The following is a 21045-nucleotide window of genomic DNA, read 5'->3' as shown; positions in this document are numbered from 1 at the left end:
TATAAACTCTTAAAAATTGTATGGTAAAAAAATTGAAAATAAATCAAATAAGGCGGAAACTAAGACTAATCAACACACGGTGAATATACAAACAATACACGTTATATTTGATGTCAATATAAAATTATATGTTAACGTTTACGGTATATGACACAATTGATCACATCACATTTCATGAATTACTACAGCATACATATTATAAATTGACAATACAATTATAATCTGCACCACTGTTCTTATTATTATTTGGAACAACATCCTCTAACTTCCAACATATACTAACATTTAAGGAAAATAGAAATTTGATTTTATCAGTAGTATTCTTTTATTTCTATTCCTGTTGAAGGCACTATAAAGGAATAATTTTATACTTTCAAATCAATTTTGTCTTTATTAGCAATAATCCTTTAATCAAAACATACAACATAGACGCTCTGTTAAGATATTATATAATTCAATATAGAATAGGGAAAAAATTATTTTTAGTCCCAATATAATTAAAATTCATCAATTTTGGTCTCAATATAAAAATATTATCAATTTTGGTCCCAATATAACTATAATTCATTATTTTTTGTTTCAATATAATCAAAATTCATCATTTTTTTGTCTTCATATAAAATTTTTATCAATTTTAGTCCTAATATAATCAAAACTCATTATTTTCAAACCTTATTTTTTTATCCCACTGTCAACAAATCGACGGAAAATGCTGACGTGAAAAGAATCAAACATTATATTTATATTTAAAGAAATTGCACAATCTTTCAAGTCCACGTCAGTATTTTCCGTCGTTTTGTTGACGGTGAGACCAAAAATGATTTTTTCCTGTAGAATAATATATTATTAATTTCAAGTACAAACATATATTTTCAAAACGTATAATTTTAAAACACCGTATAATATATAAAATACACAACACATATTTACTATAAATAAACATATATTATCTTACTAGTGATTAGAAATCAACAAGGTGCGTCGAGCCTTTACATAAACTTGCAACATTCATGTATATTTTCAAAAATAATATATCGGAAATTACAAATAAAGAGAGTTTATTCTTTTATTTTTATATCATTTTTATTTTAAAAAGATTCAAACAAAATCGTAATTTTCAAAAATACTTTCATAATTCTATCAATAAACTAACAACAAAAATCTTACAAAATTTAAAACACTAAAATAAATAAATACTATCAAAATTGCTAGGACGTTCGATTCTTTGAGTGTTGGTTAACCCGCTATAATTATAAAATAAATAAATTAAAAATTTCAATGGCCAAGCAATAATGTCATTAATATAAGTTTGCTTCCCTTAGGGAAACTAATCTCAGCCACATTTAACGGTCAAAACTTATTCACTAGACGAAAGCCATACGTATACGTGTCCCAAAGTTATATGGCACACCACCATTAACCAATCATAATCATAATCATATTCCCCCCAGCCTATACACTATCACACACGTGTCCAACCCCTATTGGCTACATAACTTACGACACAGCCTAACGAATTAACTCTCCTTTGCTGGATCGGATCGTCCACGTGTATTATTATATTCTTCAAAAAAATCATTACGAAATTGAGTAATTGGTAAAAATAAATAAAATTAAAATATTAGTGAGCTTCTTCCATAAAGGATAAGATTGAATTTAATGATGGGCAGTAAGTCAACTTCTTGTAAATAAATTGTAGCCTTAAATAGCCAGCGTGCCTAAGTTTGTCTCTAACTTTATAGCCAATATTATTATATGTGCAATTTTAGTTAATATATATGTTTTGAATATTAAATTAATTAATGTGCCCTGATTTTCCTGACTCTGACGTGGCGTTTTACTCAAGTTACTGAAATTCATTTTGCAAATATAATTACATACTTTTTAACAACAATTTCATTTATTGTTGTCTCATTAGAACCAACACTTTTTTATTTTTAATAATCATGTGAAAATTTATAATATATAATATATATACACTCTATATTTGTTTCTAGCCCTTTTATCATAAAACAATAATAATAAAAAATACTACTAATATTTAAATTTTAAATAATAATATCCGTACATGCACACGCAATACCTTTTCCAAAACCACACGTGAGCACGCATGGAGTTATTATCTCAATGAGGTCATTGACTTAAAACTCATATACTAAATAATATGAAAACAAAGTTAATATATATATATATATATTCCATCTTCATGAATATTTGTGATGAAGTCTTTTTTTAAAAAAAAAAAAAAAAACTTTTCTTTTTTCTTCCACCGAAAATCAGTTTCCTTCATTTTGATTTTTTTTTTCAATTTCTTTATTACGTAAATATTTATTGTTTTCTATAAAAATATACTCTATTTTTCATTAAATTTGTGTCTTCTTTATACTCCTTATTTATCCGTAAAAATATACAACTTTTCATTTATAACAAATAATAATTATATATATATTTTTTAATTTATATATTTCAATATTACACTTATTACAAAAATACTACAACTACTTTCACATCCAATCTATCAAAAATTTTATTTTATTTTATGTCATTAACTCACTTATATATTTTCTAAAATACTCATATTTAATTTTACAATCAACCAAAAGGAGTTTTTTTTTAAAAAAAATAGAATAATATTTTGATGTAATAGTTTGTCATTTATGTGAGAAAATATATGTTTATATATATATATATAAATAGTATATAAAAATGTATAACAAATAATTTTAAAAAATAGCATATAGGGCAACGGAATCAGAAAACACTCCTTAATCAAATTAAGGTATTAATTGCACCAAAATTTATCAACTCTAATAAGTGTGTTGACTTTCAATGATTCATTTCTAACAATAAATATTAATTAGTTAATACACGTATAATCCTTTGGGCGTACGTATCGGGACCGTATTTGAGTAGAGAATACGGAAGGAATATTGTTGCCATAATTATTAATTAATTAATTCAATAAGACAGGCCTCAAGAGTCAAGAGGTATAATAAATTAGGTATACAAGAATTAAATTCATACGTATCCCAAATATACTATACAGTATACTGTACGTATGTATGCAAAGTCGTAGGCTGCAAGAACTACGGACTTTCGTTTTCTTACAGGTTTTGAATTTCAATGACCTGTAAGAAAAGAAATAATAAATACTAATACAGCGGTGCATAAAGATATACAAAGTCCGTGGAGTTCAACGTCAGATGATGATCATGCTAAATCGACGGCTGAGATACGGGATCCTGAAAGGTCCCGGGAGTTAATTTGTTTTACGATGACGCCAGCCATTAATTCTATTTCACACACAATCATTTCTCGTCGGGCTTTCGCTTTCCCTATAAATTAATTCCCCGCCGAACCCTCGATTGAATTCCTAATTCTTCAAATTAGGTTTTCTGGTGGTGCTGCGATTTTTGGATTGATCGATCTCGATCGACTGCCATGGCTGAAGAGTTTGAAGAATCTGAAGTGGTGTTTGAGGAGAATAATGACGGCGGCGGGCGCAGTGACGGTGGCGGATCGGAGTTTGGGGATTTCGGTAAGGAGAAGAGGAAAAAAGCGAGGAGTTATAAGAGCTTTTCCGTTCCGGTGAGGATACCGGAAAATGCGGCGCTGAGGAATTCTCGGCGGCCGGAGATGGACGGCGGCGATGGAGGTGAGATGGTGCCGCCGCACGTGATCACGGCGGGGCGGCACGTGGCCGGAGATATGATGGCGTTTTCGGTGTGTACGGGCAACGGGCGGACGCTTAAAGGCCGGGATTTGAGCCAAGTCAGGAATTCGGTTCTCAGAATGACCGGATTTCTGGAAACCTGATTATTTATTATTTGTTTTACAATGATTGGATATTGAATAATTTTTATTTTATTTTTTTATATACAAGTGGTGATTGGTGTAGAAGAAAATCAGAAATTTGGAAATGGTAGAAAAAGAAAAAGGATTTTTAGGCTCCATTTTTATGATGCAGTGATGAGCATGGCGTAGGGTGGACAGGGATGGTATTTCTTGGAGCTCCCTGGAGCTCAGAACCTGAGGTGGTTATATAAATGGTGTGAAGCTTTTAGGTGTTGGAGTCCCTGTGGTTCCTTAGCTGAAGCCTTGAACTGCATTATTGTTTGGATGTATTTATTAGAATTGGAATTAGTCAATTTATAATATAATACCATCTCAATTCAGAGTCTTATTCTACGATTATTCTTTATCTTTTGTAAATTTTATTTATTTCAATATATTTTATTATTATTTTAAAGTAGTACTATTTAACAACTTAAATACTTTAATGAAGGAAAGATATATATATATATGTATAAGTAATTAGAAAATATAGAATAAAATAGCATGTTAAAAAATAAAATAAGAATGTATGTTCGTTTTGTGGAATAATTTAAATAAATATTTTTTATATGAGATATAAAAAATTGTATTGTTAATATAAAAAATAATAAAATGTCGTAATATATTAATTTTCTTAAGGGAAAAAAAACATACTCTACATGTTTGATTTTGATTTGTATTTTGAATCATATTATTTTGAACTTATTTGACTGTATAGTTTTTAATAAAAATATTCGTTTTGTTTACTTAAATCCTACAATTCCAAATATAATATACTCCCTTCGTTCCGAAACTAAATATTTATTTGTTTTTTGCACTTAGTTTTAGAAATATTAATATTATATTAGAATATAGTAGGAATAAAGTAGAAATGACTAAAATAACATTATTAGTACGTGTAATATAAATGTAATGACATTTGTGTAATATATTGTAAGTTGTAAGAGTATTTGTAATGTTAGGTAGATAATACAGTTACTAAAAAAAGAAATGGATACTTTGTTATGGAACGGACTAAAAGAAAAAATTAATATTCAATTCAAAATATTTTTTTATATTATCTAATAATTTTTATATATTATATAAAAAAAATATTTAAAACTAAAAACTAAAAAAATACATTAATTATTTTTCCTTAAAAATATTAAATTAAAATTTTATTTAAATTAAAATCCAACAAAATCAAACAAATCTTCAAATTTGTTAAAAAAATTGGATTTGGCAAGATTGTATTAGATTCTTTAGAAAAGAATACTACCAAATATGTATATACACATCATAATAATAATAAAAAAAATGTATTTAATCACTATTATCTGTAATAAATTACGATTCTCTATATTTTATAATAAAATTATAAAAAAATTGTATGTGTTTGGCTATTATTTTAAATTTATTTTGTATTATTCTCAATAAAAATATAGTATTTTTTTATAAAATATCATACTAAAATAATAATTTAAATTAACACCCCAATTTCAAATTAAAATCAAACAAGTACATTATAAAAAGTTGGATATTTGATACGATTGCTTTGTAAAAAAAAAACTGATATATGATCTAATATTTTTTGTAAAAAATGTTAATTAATATCAAATCTTTAAAGAATATATATAATTTTTTATTTTTTTTAATAATATAATTTTGAATTCCTTTTGGGCTGCAAGGCTACAAGTGATGATTCAGGCCCATTTATGGGCAGAATTTAATTATAAAAACACCACAGAACTTGCACCTCAAAACATATTCTAAAATAATAGTTATAATTAATAATGCTATATAATAAATGCGACAAAAATTTCTTTCCATAATATTAACATAAATAATTACCTTATATAATAAAAGAGATTTTAGTTAGGAAAGATTTAAAGGAAATAAATCCAAATCAGGGGCATATCCGTTATTTCGCATACCAGGGAAGATATTTTTCCAGGGGCAAAATAGTCATTCCATCATCCTTAAAAGTCGGCGCATGATAAATTCGCAACGACGGGGAGGTGAGAGAGTCGATTGAGGGAGATTTTGGGGGAATTTGTAAAACCCTAAAACCTCTCCGTGGTGCGATGCTTTAGTCTTTTGAGTGCCGTCCTTGGAGTTGCTTGATCTTCCTTCGTTTCGATCTCGATTCTTTGGTGGTTAGTCCGATGAAGGGTTCTAGTGTTTCTGCTCTCGCGATTCCGGTTGCAGTAAGTATGTTCCTCTTCGCTTTGGCTTTTTTATTCATCGCTTGACTTGATTTTCTCTCTACTTGATCTAAGATTTTGGGGAATAATTCGCTCTGCGTTTGTTCTATTGAGGCGTTTTTCCCGCGCTGTTACTCGGTTTGTGACGGTGACACTGTTTCCTTTTTTTTTTTTTTTTTGATGGTTGTTTGCGTTCCTAATTTTGAATCATAATTCGAGTACGTTGACTCTTTAAGTAGCGCTTATAGTTCAAGGATTGCCATCGCTATGTGTGTTTTATTAAACCCTGACCGCGCTTTTTTTGTCAATTTCTACTGTGAATATAATTATTTAGATTCTGTAGTCAAGATTGATGTTACGAGATTTAGAAGTATGGATCTAGTATTAGGCCTACGAGTTTGTTACCCAAGATTTCAATTTTGAAGAACGCGTCATCGAGTTGTTGTGGGTATTTTTAGTTATTGTGATTGTCTGTTATTAGATCCTGTAGTCATGCCTTTTAATTTTTTGTTCCGGTCAAGACCATGTCGGTGAATGTTTATGATTAATATTGGGTGGTGGTTGTTTTTGTTTCTTTTTTAATTATTGGTGGTCGATTATGTAATAATTTTTTTCCCATTTGAGTACAGCTAGTTAATTGTATAAGGAATCAGCTGAGTTTACAATTTAATAAACTGAAATTTGCTTCTTTTGGAACTTGAAAATTTTCAAATCAACTCGGTCTTGAAGAACTTTTATTTTGCTTGGTCGCAATTCTAATAAAGCTTTAGCATAATTAATGTCTTTGGTATTTCATCCATGAATTGGAGACCTCTGATTTGTTTGAATTATTCATTGTTTTTTAGTTCTTCCTGGAATTTATTCTTGCTGGGTTGGATCATGACTTTTGATAGTTTTTTCCTAGGTTCTCTCTGAGCTCCCACAGTTATGGTACCTGAAAACCAAGCCAATATTCTGAGTTGCTGTCCTTTACAGTTTCCCACCATGTCGACTGAAGAAAATACTTTGCCAAGAAAGTTGAAGTTCAAAATAACTACCAAAGGTATCCGTAATGCTTCAGAAGATAAGTCATCTCAGGAGACCATGAAGGTTGTTCAAGAGAAAGGAGACAGGTCTGCTGCAGGTGGAAAGAATTGTCCTGACATAATTCCTCCTGGAAAGCCAAACTTGCCTGCAAAGTCTTGCAAGAGGAAGCTGGAGACATCTCTTGATGCTCAGCAGGGGAAAAGGCAGAAGATGGACCGAGGTTTGAAACAAACGTGCAGCAGCATTTTGAAAGAATTAATGAATCACTCTGGAGGATGGATTTTCAGTGAACCTGTTGATCCAGTGAAGCTGCAAATTCCTGACTATTTTACAGTAATCACACACCCAATGGATTTGGGAACCATTAGATGTAAATTGGAGGGCAATAAATACTATGGTGCTGAAGAGTTTGTTTCTGATGTGAGGCTGACATTTTCCAATGCAGTCTTGTATAATCCTCCAGGGAACCAAGTTCATCGTTTGGCCAAGTTATTGGATGGTATTTTCGGTAGGAGATGGAAGTCTGTGGAGGGAAAACTGAGAAACATGGACAAGAAAGTTGAACAGCCCAGTTTGGTTGATGATGTCAATAAAAATGTCCAAACTGCCAGGAAGACCAACGAAAAGAATTGCCAAAGCACCAAACCTACTAACCTTGAGAAAGCTCCTCTGCGCATCAAACTTGGTGCCTCCAGGCCTATCATGGTAGACAAGAAACAAAAATTCAGGACAGAGTTTTTGGAATTATTAAACAGAAAGCTCACTGGAAGTATGAAGAATTTGCTTCAGAAGTATGATCTGGCCAATCTTAATGAAGAAAGGCTCAACTCCTTTATTAATTCAACTAGTGAAGAAACTTTATTGAAGTTAAGAAGAGATATTCAACCTCTTTTGGATACCAAAGCTGAAAAGGCAAGTGTTTGGGCAGCAGATGGTTTATGGTTGGCTTATTTTTGTGTTACAGTTTGCAAGCATGTGTTTTTTATTGCTGCTCTTACTATATTGTTTTGTGAGCGTTTTTGTATTATATTGTGATTCATTCAGTCTTTGCCTGTATATAAACTTTTAGTTCCTTCTTTTTCTACTGGAACCATCTATATTTTAGTTTAGACCTTCTTTGTATGAAGCATTGATGCATCAGTAGTGATGAGTATTTTTGCATACTTTGATCATTTACAACAGGCCAGACCTGCGACTCTAGTGCATGGTGGACCTTCCTCATTGAAGAGACCTGTTCAGAAAGGTATGAAGTTACAGCACATTTGTGATTCAGCTTTCTGGTTCTTTTAAGGATCTAATTATTTGTGCCTTATATTCACAGAACGTCGTAATAAGGATGCTTGTGATTCCACTGGAAATAAAGTTGTTTCTGCTGAAGCTAAATGTTCTTCATGTTTTAACTTTACATGCCACTGCCAAAGAAAAAATGGTTCTCAAGCATCCACTAGTGGTCAGTTAATATACACACACATATATATATATATATTATTTTCTGTGGTTGAGTTGTCAGTTGATAATGGTTGCAACACTTTATTTTATCAGGAATATCTTCAGAAAGATCATCAGAGCATGACCACTGTGGTGATTCCAAACTTGTAAGTATAGGCAATGATTGATCTAATTCCTTGAAGTGATTAGTTTTGAAAGGATTACATATGATGAATATGGCTATTTGTTTTACCTATCAGGATTCTGAGGTAAAGCATCGTGTGCTATGCCATTCAAGCAGCTTTGGTGTAGATTCAGATGGTAAGAGCCTCGATTATCTCTATGATTTACATCCGGAAGGGCCTGGAGCCCTTTTGGTCTTTATATAGGCCATTGGATTATTGCCATCTTCTAATATCATCGCTAATGATGCCAGGACCTGGAGTTGTTCTTAATGAAGAAACTAGCCCTCGACATTCAACACCAGTTGCAGCTTCTACTTCTCTTGAAGGTAACTTTCTACCTGTATCACCCTAGGAGGGGTTAAACAATCTCATGAACATCACCCATCTATAAATTTCTGGTAAACTAAAGGGATGTACGAACATGTGAAGGTGTATGGGAATATAATTAAAAAAAAGAAAGAAAAACATGTTTATTTGGTTGAGGAATAGGAACTATGAGTATTTGCTCAATCGTGCATGAGATGATGGTGCCACTGGTTTCTGATTTCAACCCTATGCTGTGTTGTAACTGTCTTCCCATTGTTTTTTATGTTTCGAGTGTTTCTCTTACCAAATAACAAATCTACAGTGTATTTTCATTATAGTATTTATGTCGACTGTCTTTGGCTTCTTTGATCAAGTATTTGGCACTTATTTTTTATTTGCTGATTGGATTTTAATTGACCGCCATCCACAGGTTGGAATTCCTTCAATCCTCAGATGTCACCCAACAAGGCTTTGAGGGCTGCAATGCTGAAAAGCCGCTTTGCAGACACTATCTTTAAAGCGACACATCAGAAAACCCTGGACAATGTAATTATTTTTGTCTTTTCTGGTAGGATATTATCATCATCACCTTGAGTGATTATTTCTTATACTGGATTCGATGTAATTTTGCAACACTAGAAGTCTGATCCTCTACGGAGGCAGCAAGAAAAGGCAAGACTGGAAAGAGAACAGTTGGAAGGTAACTAACAATTCATACCTTGAATCATTTTCTCCATTTACTATGTTGAATGATGTAGTAATACGTATGTTGAATATGTATTTTTGATCATTCTTTCGCCCTTTATTGCTTCATATGTGAACTATGCAGAAAAGGCCCGGATACAAGCTGAAATCCAAGCTGCTAAAGCAGCCTCGCAGAGGATGCAAATGCAACGAGAGGCAGAAAGAGCTGCTGCTAGGAGAGCAGTGGAGATGGTAACTTGGAATCTAATAATTCTCTACCTAGTGGTCGATTTTGCCTCTCTGGATCGAATTACATTTTTGTTTGTTGTTGGTCCTCTCCCTGGTGCAGATGAGTAAAAGTGTTGAGAATTACGAAAATGCGGAACTCTCCAAGGAGCTGGACAAGCTTTGCTTTGGCTATCCATGTTACTCGCGGGGTTGCGGAAGTAGAGGGGACAACCCTTCGAGCCCACTGGAGCGCCTTGGCCTCTATATGAAAGTCGAGTACTGCGAGGAATACGACGACGAAGATGCAGCCTTGAATGGAGAAGAGGGAGAAATTCTTTGATGAGCTATGAGCAACACAATCTCCCCTCCACCTACCGACCTTCTCTTCAACTGAGAATGTTATTAAATAGTGTATCCAGTTTTGTTTCTTCAATTGGGATTGGGATTGGGATTGGGATTTGAGAGCAACTTTTTGTGTAGGTAAACAAACCCCTTGTATTCTTTTATTACTAATCCAAGTAGAAATATGTTTGGTGCAATTATTTATGTGTTGAATGGATAGATGGGAACTGTTTTTAACTGTGAATATTAATCAGCTTACAATTTTATTCAATATAAATTGTTTAGTTACCATATCCACTATGGTGGTCTTCCCTGTTAATTCTCATGTAATGGAGGAATGATTTTCCGTCGAGCTTCTTGGAGAAGAACTTGGCGGAATAGTCCTCCATCTTCATGCGGCGGAAGCGCGGCGGCTCGCCGGTGTTCTTCAACAGCGACGGCGCCGGGCCCACCTCCGCTTCCAGCTTAGGGCTGAAGAACATGGCGATGCTGATCCTCTCTTTCTCTGAATTCACCGTCGCCCTGTGCTCGATGCTCTTGTACAATCCATTGCTCAATATCTGCAAATTCATTGATAATGGTAATTAATTAATTAATTAAATTAAATGAAATTAGATAATGGAGGGCTTGGATCGACCTCTGTGATGTCTCCGAGGTTGACGACGATGGCGTCTGGGAGGATTCCGACGGGCATCCAAACCCCATCTTTCTTGACCTGCAGACCTTCGACGCCGTTGACCTGGAGGAGGATCGTGATCGCGCAGGCGTCGGAGTGCGGCGTCAGTCCGATCACCTTCTCCGGCTCCGGGCACGGCGGGTAGTAGGTCATCCTCATCGACTGCATCCCGTCATCGAACATGTCCGCCATTTCCGCCGCCTCCATCTCCAGGGCTTCTGCAATCAGCCCTAATATCGCCGCCGTCAGCTTCTGCTGCTCCGCCATGTACGCTTCCAGAGCTTCTCGGAGGGGTGGAGGCAGGCACGGGAAGAGATGGGATTTCCTGATGTGGAGGGGATTGGTGATGATGTAAAACCTGTCCGCCCAATCGATCTTCTGGCCGTCGTCGGAGACGGCCGCCGCCGGCGTCTGGCCGTAGCCCTCGACTTCTCCGGGGAGTTTTTTGTATTTGAGTCGCTCCTCTAATGGGAGATTGTGGTAGAATCCATGAATCTCGCGCTTCAGCTCGTCCAGGAGCGTGGCGTCGACGCCATGGTTTAGTAACTGAAAGATGCCCCAGTCTTTGCAGGCGGAGTGGAAGGCGGTCCGGCGGTGGTCCGGGGCGGCGCGTAGGAGTGCCTGAAAGTCGAAGACGGGGATGGGTGGAGAGCTATTTTGGGAAATGGCGGGCTCGGGGTGTACGAGGTAGGGAGTAGGGACAGAATTCGAGGGTACTTTTTTTATCATCTCCTGAATGCTCGTCGCCATTAATAATGTAGGTGCTGCTAATTAAGAACCTGAATCTCTGTCTGTCTGTCTGTCTGTCAGGCTGTCGATTAGCTATTTATAGAATTCATTGTAAGAACCCTAAAAGAATCAAGGTCAAGAAATGATTACGTGACGCATGCATGGGAACACTCCCATATGTTCAGACATGCACACTCTCTCTCTCTCTCTCTCTCTCTCTCTCTCTCTCTCTCGGATGTATTGTGTGTATTTTTCTTATTTGAATTAATTAATTAATTAATTCCATGTGAAACCTGACTCATCCTAAACTAGATTTTCCAACTTGGACACGGACCAGACAAGTGGTGATAGAACACGCTACTCAAATGCAATAAGTTTTTCAACATCAATCTCATCCAATTTAAATAAACATATTTAATAATGCTCCATTTAGATCTAATTAAATTTTACAAATATTGAAGTTTCGGAACTAAAAAATATTAATAATAAAAATTTAGTATTTGATTTCATATTTTTTAAAAAATATATATATTTAATATGATATTGTTTAAAAATAGGAATTGGAATTTAGTATTGAGATTAGCCTATATATATACATTGTTGTATTATGGTGTTTGAATTATCTTAAGAATAATACAAATGTGAATAACAAATAAATACTGAATAAATATTAATTATAATATTTTCAATAGGAAATCAATTTCATAAATATTGAATAATTTAAATATTAAAATAATTGAATCCAACTCCAATTAAAAGGAAGAGACATTAATTTCATGGAATTGGGATTGATGATGGAACTTTGAACCCAATTAATTTGGCAAATTTTATTCTAAATAGTTCACTAGTACCACTTATTCACGTCAATCTTGCAAATTACAAATTTATTCTAATAATTTATTTTTATTTATTGATATAAATAAGTAGTTAAAGCTGGAGAAGAGTGTTGCACACCACACGTGTCTAAAATGCGATTAATTAATAAATAAACATAATTTTAATTTCAATTAAAAGAATAATAAAAATCTATTATTATATAAATAAAAACAAAATAATAATAATAATCCACCGTCATGTGACAGACTGTGTATAATTAACTTAATTATACTTAACTGAAATCGTGCTTCTTATTAAAATTTAAAAACGTGTTGTGCAAGTGGTTGACTCTCCAGCTACAATAAAACGTTTTACAAGATACACCTGCGGCAGTGATTGGAGGCGCATTATTTAATAGTATAAATTAATTAGGCACGTGCTAAACGAGGAAGTCATGCGGATGGAAATTTTAATGCCAAGCCAATTAATAGTTACTCCCTCCGTCCCAAAATACAGTAGACACGAGAATTTAGGTAAAGTATAATTAATAAGTAATTAAAAAGTGTATTAGTAAATATAATTATTATTTAGTAAAAATAATTATAAATTAAGATTAAGATAAGTAAATAGTTTAATTAAAATTAAAAAAATTATAAAATTTAAAATTTAAAATGCAATTAAAGTGCATAATTATATTTCCAAAAATAGAAAGAACAAATTACATAGACGGGCGAATATAAAAAATAGGAATAAATTACGTGGGACTACTACTTATTAATTCAGACAAAATGTGAGCTGTACGGAAGTATTAAATGATTTTTTTTTTCTTCTTTTTATTTGTTAATAATAAATCATAAGAATCTTTTGTGACAATTGCTGACGTCAGACACATGGAATTTTAATTAATAATCTTTACTGAATTAAAAAATAACTATATGTATATAGAATATTAATTGATGCTTTGACCAACACTATTCATTATATTATATATTTTGTCTATCAAAGTATAAATATATATATATACTTTAGTAAGTTTTAATTATGTTACACGTTATAAATACTTTTAAATTTATATGTATTACTGCTGTATCAAATTAAAATATAAGTACAATAAAATATTTATACAAAAATATGCATAAGAAATGTTATCTATCCGGATTAAATAATAGTAAAAATTATTATTTTTAAATCCAAGATAAATAAATAATAATAATAATAAATTAGGGTATCGGAATTTAAAATTATCGGATACCCGAACCCGTTCGGTACCCGATATTCTGAATACCCAAAAAGCCCGTGTTTATGCCATCTTAAAATTTCGGGTACGGATCCGATGCCGACCCGAACCACAAGCCATAATTATCAAAAATATTTCTACTTAGATAATTAGTTATTTTCCCAAGTCAAAAATAATTATAAAGTGTTGGTTAGATTTGATCCACACTTGTTTATAAATTGTGTTTACTAATTGCATATTCATTCATTCATTCAAGACTTGTTGATTGGAGTTTTCTCCCAAATCCTCTCAATACTTTGATCGGATTTCCAAGATTTGAGTAATTTCTACACTAACAACGTTCGAGTGCCAGTCGAAAGTTGCTAGATCGATACTTATAATCAAGAAAAAATTATAAGTATTTGATGATATCAAATTAATAATACTTCCTCACGTCGACAAATTGATTATTAATGGAGAAAAAAACTCTAATCAGACTCACAGGTAATTACCTTAAACGACGAAATCGAAGCTTAAAGATGATCGATCATCAAGAATTGTGAAGAGCAACCAAAGAAGCATAGACTCCATTAGAATTGCTCATCAGGTCCTCATGCTTCCCCTCTTCACAAATCACTCCATTCTTCACAACTGCGATGATGTCCGATCCCATAATCGTCTTCAGCCGATGAGCCACAACAATGGTGGATCTGTTCACCATAATCTGATCCAGAGCTTCTTGCACGACCCGCTCTGATTCGGAGTCTAACGCGCTAGTCGCCTCGTCCAAAAGCACGATCTTGGGCTGCTTCAGGATCGCTCTCGCGATCGCGATCCTCTGCTTTTGCCCGCCGGACAGCTGCGCGCCTCGCTCGCCCACATTTGTCTCGTATCCTTGAGGCATTGCTGATATGAAGCTGTGAGCATTTGCGGATTTTGCAGCCTCGATTATCTCTTCCTCGCTTGCCTCTCCTTGTTTGCCGTATGCAATGTTGGCCCTGATCGTGTCGTTGAATAGCACCGGTTCTTGGCTCACCAGCCCCATCTGCTGCCGGAGCCACCGGAGATTCAGCTTCTGAATCTCCATGCGGTCGAGAAGTACTCGCCCCGAATCCGGATCGTAGAATCGTTCCACTAGACTTATCACCGTTGATTTCCCGCATCCGCTCTCTCCCACCAGAGCAACCGTCTGCCAAATCAGCACATGATATAGTTTTATACGACACATGACATAAATATATATATATATATATGTGTAATTACCTTTCCGGAGGGTATTTTGAGGCATAAGTCGCGAAAGATTTGAACATCAGGCCGTGTTGGATATCTGAAGCTAACATGCTGGAACTCGATTTCGCCGTTGATTCTATTCAGCGTTAAGCCTTGATCGCTGCTGGAATCGATTGTAGGTTTGCTGTCGAGCATGGCTAATATGGAGGCTGCTGATTCTCTAACCTTGTTCATGTCCGGAGCATTCGCCATTGCTTGGGAAACGCCCATGGCGGTAAGTGTGAGGGCATAGAAAACTTTGAATACTTCTCCGAAGGATGCTTTACCATGCCGGATTAGAACAGCTCCGATGTAAAAACAGAACGCCTGCGTGAAGAAAAGTGCTAAATTACCGGCGCCAAATCCTGCGCCGCTGATAACTCCGAGCCTGATGCCCTGCTTCACCGGAGCTTCGCATTTCTCCTCGTATATTTTCATTACTTTGTCCTCAGCGCTGAACGATGCCACGGTTCTTATGCTGCTCACAGCATCATTTGCTACTTGGCTGGCCTCTTCATACTTGATCTGTATGTAAATTAGTACATTCGATCTTTTTTTTAGTATGGTATTGTTAGTCATTCATTCGAATCGCACGAGGAATTTGGTAAAGAGACCTTAGCATTCTCCGCGAAGCCGTTGAAGAACTTGATCTGAGTGACACCTTGCAAGCCGATGAGGGGCAGGACACCCAAGATAATGAGTGTCAGCAACCAGTTAGCCGTGAAGGCGATGATAAGGCCGGCTAGCACTGTCGCCGTGTTTTGTATGATTAATCCGCACACATCGCCTACCATGCTTCGCACATTGGCTGCGTCGACACTTAATCTTGCACCCACTGCACCACTGAATGCGACAAGCCATTTTAGTTTTCGCAGGAAATGAAAAAAAAATCGTTAGAGATGACAATGTACCTTGAGTTTGCAGGAGCGTCGAACCAGTTGATCTCCTGATGCACGACCTTTTTGAACGTCAGTGAACGAACCCTTTCGATCAACTTACCACCAGCAACTCCGAAGAAGTAATACTGTAATGGAATCGCCAAGAGAAGAGATGAGGCTAAAATGAACAGCATGAGTCCCCAAAATTCCGAGTCTTTCCTTAACTTGTGTGGCGGTTCGAAGAAAACTCTGATTGCAGAAGACACCAAGAGCCCGAAAATTGGGAACATTACGCCATGTGCCACAGAACCAACGCATCCAAGTAGCACATATGGCAGCTCGGGCTTGTTAAGGTATGCAAGCCGTCTGATAGAGACCTTTTTCTGCTTTCTCGCGACATTTTCAGCCTTGGCATTCCTATCAGGTGTTGTTTGAGCTTCATGGATGTCGAGATTACCGGGAATGTCATTAGCAGGAATAGACGAACGCCTCGATGAGCCTTGGCTTCTAGATCCAATAGAAGAAATTCTATTTATTGAATTCCTATCTAAATCTTCTCTCTGCAATTCATCTGCTTCATCTGTGTTCGACTCTTTTCCGACTTCTTGCATCCGAACAAGCTGTGTATAAGCTCCCTCAGGAACTTCAATCAATTCAGAATGTGTACCTAAAAAATTTTTTTGAAGAAGATATCAATTTATATGGCACGAGATAAGACTGCGAAGTAATCGATTTTATGCAAACCTTGCTCTACTATTTTCCCAGAGTGTACAACCGCAATAAGATCTGCATTCCTAATAGTTGTCAAACGATGCGCAACAACAACAGTTGTTCGATTCGTCATAACATTGTCGAGCGCTTCCTGCACTATATGCTCTGATTCTGCATCCAACGCACTTGTTGCTTCATCGAGAAGAAGTATTTTTGGATTCTTTAGAATAGCTCGCGCAATCGCGATTCTCTGCTTCTGGCCACCGGATAGCTGAGCTCCATGTTCACCAGCCATGGTGTCAAGGCCCTGTAACCAAATGAACCTTTTAGCACACTGACTTCTAAAGATAAACATGGACGAGTATAATCTACCTTCGGCAGCTTGTCGATGAATTTAGCAGCGTTCGCAAGCCGGATGGCGTTCATTATTTCTTCATCAGTAGCATTTTCTTTGCCGTATAAGATGTTTTCCTTTAGAGTAGTAGTGAACAGGACAGGTTCTTGGCTTACAAGTCCAATCTTCCCTCTGATCCATGGAAGGCTCAAGTTCTTTAAATTTTCACCATCGATTAGTACTTCTCCGGCATCAGGATCGTAGAATCTCTCGACTAAGCTGATCACCGTGGACTTCCCACTCCCGCTCTGTCCAACCAACGCAACAGTCTTTCCGCACGGGACATGTAGTGTGAACCCGGAGAAGATCTTGACTTCAGGCCGCACCGGATAACTGAAATGTACATCTTTCAGATCAATCTCACCTTTCATATCTTGCAGCACCATCCCGCTAGTATTGGTCGAATCGATCTTTGGCTTGCGCTCGATTGTCTTGATCATCTTGTAAGCTGCAGCTTGTCCTGCTGCAAATGCATTCAAACTCGGAGATGTTTGGCCGAGTGACCTGAAAAATAACATTTCATCGACAATTTATCGGTTGATCAAGACGACAGTCATAAGTATCGATTATGATCTTATTATGCTTACATTCCTCCGATCAAAATCGCCATCACAACACTGATAATAGTCCCTCCCTTATAGCCATTATGGATTATCAATTTTGCTCCATACCAAACAGCAAGTCCATAGGTAGCAAAGATTATGAACAGCAACACACCAATTCCCACACCTGAAGCTAGACCTTGTTTTACAGTAGCTGCATAAGCTGTCTTAAGCTTGCTATCGTATTTTTCTGCGGCCTGTTTCTCGCCGGTGTAGGATGCAACCTATGATACATTTACTAATTCGAATAAGATCACCGAAAACTAATGTTGCAAGTACTATTTGAATGCAGTTTTTTTACCGTCCTAATTGCTCCGATTGTCTGTTCCACTACACTTCCAGCTTCAGCATAAGCAACTTGTCCCTGGCTTGCCATCTTCGACATAATCACAGCCACACATCCCCCTGCTATGACAAGAGCCGGAAGGCTCGAAGACAAAACTATCGCGAGGCGCCATCCTTGAATGAAAGCAAGAACAAAGCTTCCAAAAAATGTGGATATACACTGAATGAACTTTCCAACCTGATATAAAATCATCAATTTCAATTAGAAAAAAAAAAAAAATAGAGACACAGAGCTAGAGGTGCTGTTTGTATTCGAAACTCACCTTCTCTCCCATGGCGTCTTGAATAAGAATTGTGTCGCCTGACATCCTCCCAATGACCTCTCCTGTCGTGGTTTCGGTGTCGAAGAACTCAATATCTTGCCTTAAAATCGTTTTCAAATATAGCCCTCTTATTCGAGCTGCCTGTCTTTCTCCCGTTACCATCCAACACATCATCTCTGTTCATCAATACCATTGCAAGTTCAAACACTGTTAATGAGCAAAGAATAACAGAAGGAATGAAAGAATCGTACGTAGAAGCCCAGCAATTCCCCCGCCAATGCCCAAATACACTAATTTGAGGGAAACCTGAAATTTGTGCCGAAAATGCGAGCCTCAGTATTAACTTAACAGAATCAAATTTCTCACTGTAAGAACAGCATAGACGTATCTATCAGTAGATTAACTCAGAGTAGGGATTACAGAATCGAATTAAATTAAAATTGCGCTCAATAACGAATAAGAAATCAATTCCAGTACGTAAAAGAGAGTGAATCGCCAATGACCTTTGAAACTTCATGCAGAACATTAGACGAATCCAATCCTCCTCCGAACGAATTGATCATCTGCCCGAAGAAAAGCGCCATTAGCGGTTGCATCAGGCCATTCCCTACGGCGCCGACCGTACCAATGGCGACGAGCGCCAAATCGAGACGATCCGCGAATGCGAAGAGTTTATAAAACGCAATCTTCTGATCTTCTTTCTTGACCGTCGCATTCTCCATCTTGATTCTTTAGTAGCGAATCTGCTGTTTGGACCAAAAATGGAAGTATTTAAAAGCAAAGAACGACGACATCGATGGACAGAAAACACTTGTTCAGCAGGGAAAAAACCTCAAGAAAAAACCTCCGATGGAATTACACGACTACGTAAAGGAGAATTGAGCGTGGGGAAATATCTGAAATTCCGGTATCTAACAGACTCTCCTATCTTGTGGGATACGAAACTCTGCGATTGATCCGTCGTGTTGTGGAGATCTTCCATTGCGGAATCTTTCTACTAACAAAGATCAAAGTGGTGCGTGGAGTTAATGATCGCCATGGCCTTTTGCGTATCACCCCCCCACAGTCATGGAGGATCCGCCACCCCTCTATTTATACCCGTGAACAATCTCATTCTTGTAACCTTCTAGAAATATATACATACATACATGTATATAAAATAATTATATATTGATATTATAATATTTTTAATTTTTATTTAAATTAAAATATAAAAATATTAAATTTTTTTATATATTTTTATTGATCAATAAAATATTATTATTTTTTAATCAAAATATTATTTTATACAAATTAACATGTATTTACTGTGTATTATTACAATTCCTATAAAGTAGAGCTTTGTATGATAGTATAGTAAGTAATCAAGGATTATTGATCTTTCCTTTGTAGGTTGTATTAAATAATATTAAGATATTACTAATAATTTTATACAGAACAAATCCTACTATGATGTGTATACTTATATATATATATATATATTATTGTCATATTTAATTTAAATGACATGAACGTTTTAGGAAAAGATTTTCCTAATTATATTTTGGTAAGCAAATAAATACAGACCCTTCAAATAGTTGGACTCACCAAAGATGGAAAAGATGGTAATTTATTATTATACATATAGGTATACATTACTACTTGCCATATTTACTAAATACTAGTACTACTTACCATCATTATTCAATTCAGTATGCTTGATTTATAATTTAATGTAAATATCATTTTTTTTCAAAAAAAATAAAATATAATTATATAAAAAATAATTTATTCTATAAATAATATAAATAGTAAAATCAAATTTTTATAAAACAAACTAAAATGATTAATTTGTAAATAATAAATTTGGAGGAATGTTGTAGCAGGTCTAATCATGGAGGGTGCCACCCTCACTTTTGCAGGTGCATCCGAGGAGACCACCTAAAACTGCTACACTAAGGTCAAAGTTACTATTTTTGCACGCTAGTTATGGTCTTACTTCTCCCACAACAATTAATTGTTCCTTTCTATCATCATGTATTATGACGACGGAATCCTTTTGGACAATGAAGCTCCATTTATGTTTGTTCGCTAATATAAATGAATCGATTTGAATAGTATAAATAGACTCGCTTTATTAATGAAGTTCGATTTAAATTTGTTCGTGAATATAAATGAATTGAGTTGAATAATATAAATAAACTCGTTTTTGTTAACGAATGAATCCGAAGCTTGTTCGTAATTTTCACCAATGTTCATTATATATACATATTAATATATATATATATATATTTATATGAAATTATTAATTACAGAATAAAATAAAATAAAATAAATACTGCCTCGGTCTCAAAGAAAACAAAATTATTAGTATTATCACTACGAGAAAAAATCATTTTTGTAACAAGTATTTTTGTGTTTACTGATGAAATTAGGAATGAAATTACGTTAGCTACGTGAATTATATGGACGAAATTTCATTACAAATATATATATATATATTTTTTTGTAGTGTATATTGGTTTATAATGAAAAAGACAAAAATATTTCTATTGGATTGTGTGATATAAAGTAATAATATTTGTGTAATATATCAAAAGTGATAAATATATTAATTATATTAGGTAAGTGAATTACTAAATTAATAAATAATGTTCTTGACAAAAATGGAAAATGATATTTTAATGGAGCCAAACACTAGTACAAACTAAAAATTAATAAAATTATGGCAAAATTGTCCCTAACTCTTGTAATTTCGAAATTCGAGTAAATCCATTTTTACTTTAAAAATTGCAAAAGCTTATGTAGTTTCGAAACTCAATATAAAAAAAAATAAAATTGCATAACACCCCTTATACTTTCAAAATATTTTATAAAACCCCACCAAAGCAAAAAAAAAAATATGGATAATAAATCATTTTCCTCAATTTTTAAAATATAAAGAGGTTTTA

The 21045-nt window shown here is 34.8% G+C and overlaps 4 protein-coding genes across 10 annotated transcripts; 2 read left to right on the top strand and 2 right to left on the bottom strand.

The window, feature by feature from the left end:
- Positions 1-3320: 3320 nt before the first annotated feature.
- On the top strand, positions 3321-4172 carry LOC127249834 (uncharacterized). The gene has a single exon (XM_051272857.1). The coding sequence runs from the start codon at positions 3442-3444 to the stop codon at positions 3814-3816; it is 375 nt and encodes a 124-aa protein (XP_051128814.1). The 5' UTR covers positions 3321-3441; the 3' UTR covers positions 3817-4172.
- Positions 4173-5820: 1648 nt separating this feature from the next.
- LOC127249720 (transcription factor GTE12-like) lies at positions 5821-10413 on the top strand. 6 transcript variants are annotated; one of them, XM_051272656.1, is made up of 11 exons: positions 5821-6020; positions 6922-7955; positions 8226-8286; positions 8365-8493; positions 8586-8638; positions 8732-8792; positions 8908-8982; positions 9393-9508; positions 9602-9662; positions 9792-9898; positions 9996-10413. In XM_051272656.1, exons 2-11 carry the CDS (start codon positions 6945-6947, stop codon positions 10212-10214), a joined length of 1893 nt encoding a protein of 630 aa, XP_051128613.1. In that variant the 5' UTR covers positions 5821-6020; positions 6922-6944; the 3' UTR covers positions 10215-10413. The 6 variants fall into 6 exon arrangements, with proteins under 6 accessions (XP_051128613.1, XP_051128615.1, XP_051128616.1 ...); XM_051272658.1 differs by having other exon boundaries at positions 6911-7955; XM_051272659.1 differs by having other exon boundaries at positions 5821-6024; positions 9605-9662.
- LOC127249722 (codeine O-demethylase-like) lies at positions 10412-11709 on the bottom strand. 2 transcript variants are annotated; one of them, XM_051272663.1, is made up of 3 exons: positions 11610-11682; positions 10854-11513; positions 10412-10776 (listed from the first exon to the last, which is right to left on the bottom strand). In XM_051272663.1, the coding sequence occupies exons 1-3, from the start codon at positions 11640-11642 to the stop codon at positions 10498-10500; spliced, it is 972 nt and encodes a 323-aa protein (XP_051128620.1). In that variant the 5' UTR covers positions 11643-11682; the 3' UTR covers positions 10412-10497. The 2 variants fall into 2 exon arrangements, with proteins under 2 accessions (XP_051128620.1, XP_051128619.1); XM_051272662.1 differs by having other exon boundaries at positions 10854-11709.
- A 2399-nt stretch (positions 11710-14108) lies between these two features.
- Positions 14109-18714, bottom strand: LOC127249475 (ABC transporter B family member 9-like). The gene is made up of 11 exons (XM_051272261.1): positions 18619-18714; positions 18367-18421; positions 18116-18291; positions 17809-18030; positions 17493-17731; positions 16884-17409; positions 16545-16818; positions 15834-16467; positions 15537-15765; positions 14917-15447; positions 14109-14842 (listed from the first exon to the last, which is right to left on the bottom strand). The coding sequence occupies exons 1-11, from the start codon at positions 18709-18711 to the stop codon at positions 14204-14206; spliced, it is 3618 nt and encodes a 1205-aa protein (XP_051128218.1). The 5' UTR covers positions 18712-18714; the 3' UTR covers positions 14109-14203.
- Positions 18715-21045: the final 2331 nt, after the last annotated feature.

Source organism: Andrographis paniculata, unplaced genomic scaffold (assembly GCF_009805555.1).
Source record: "Andrographis paniculata isolate CXL003 unplaced genomic scaffold, ASM980555v1 Contig36END, whole genome shotgun sequence".
NCBI classification, from domain to species: Eukaryota; Viridiplantae; Streptophyta; class Magnoliopsida; order Lamiales; family Acanthaceae; genus Andrographis; species Andrographis paniculata.
The sequence above is the reverse complement of the archived record's forward strand: the minus strand, read 5'-3'. Positions and strand labels throughout refer to the sequence as shown.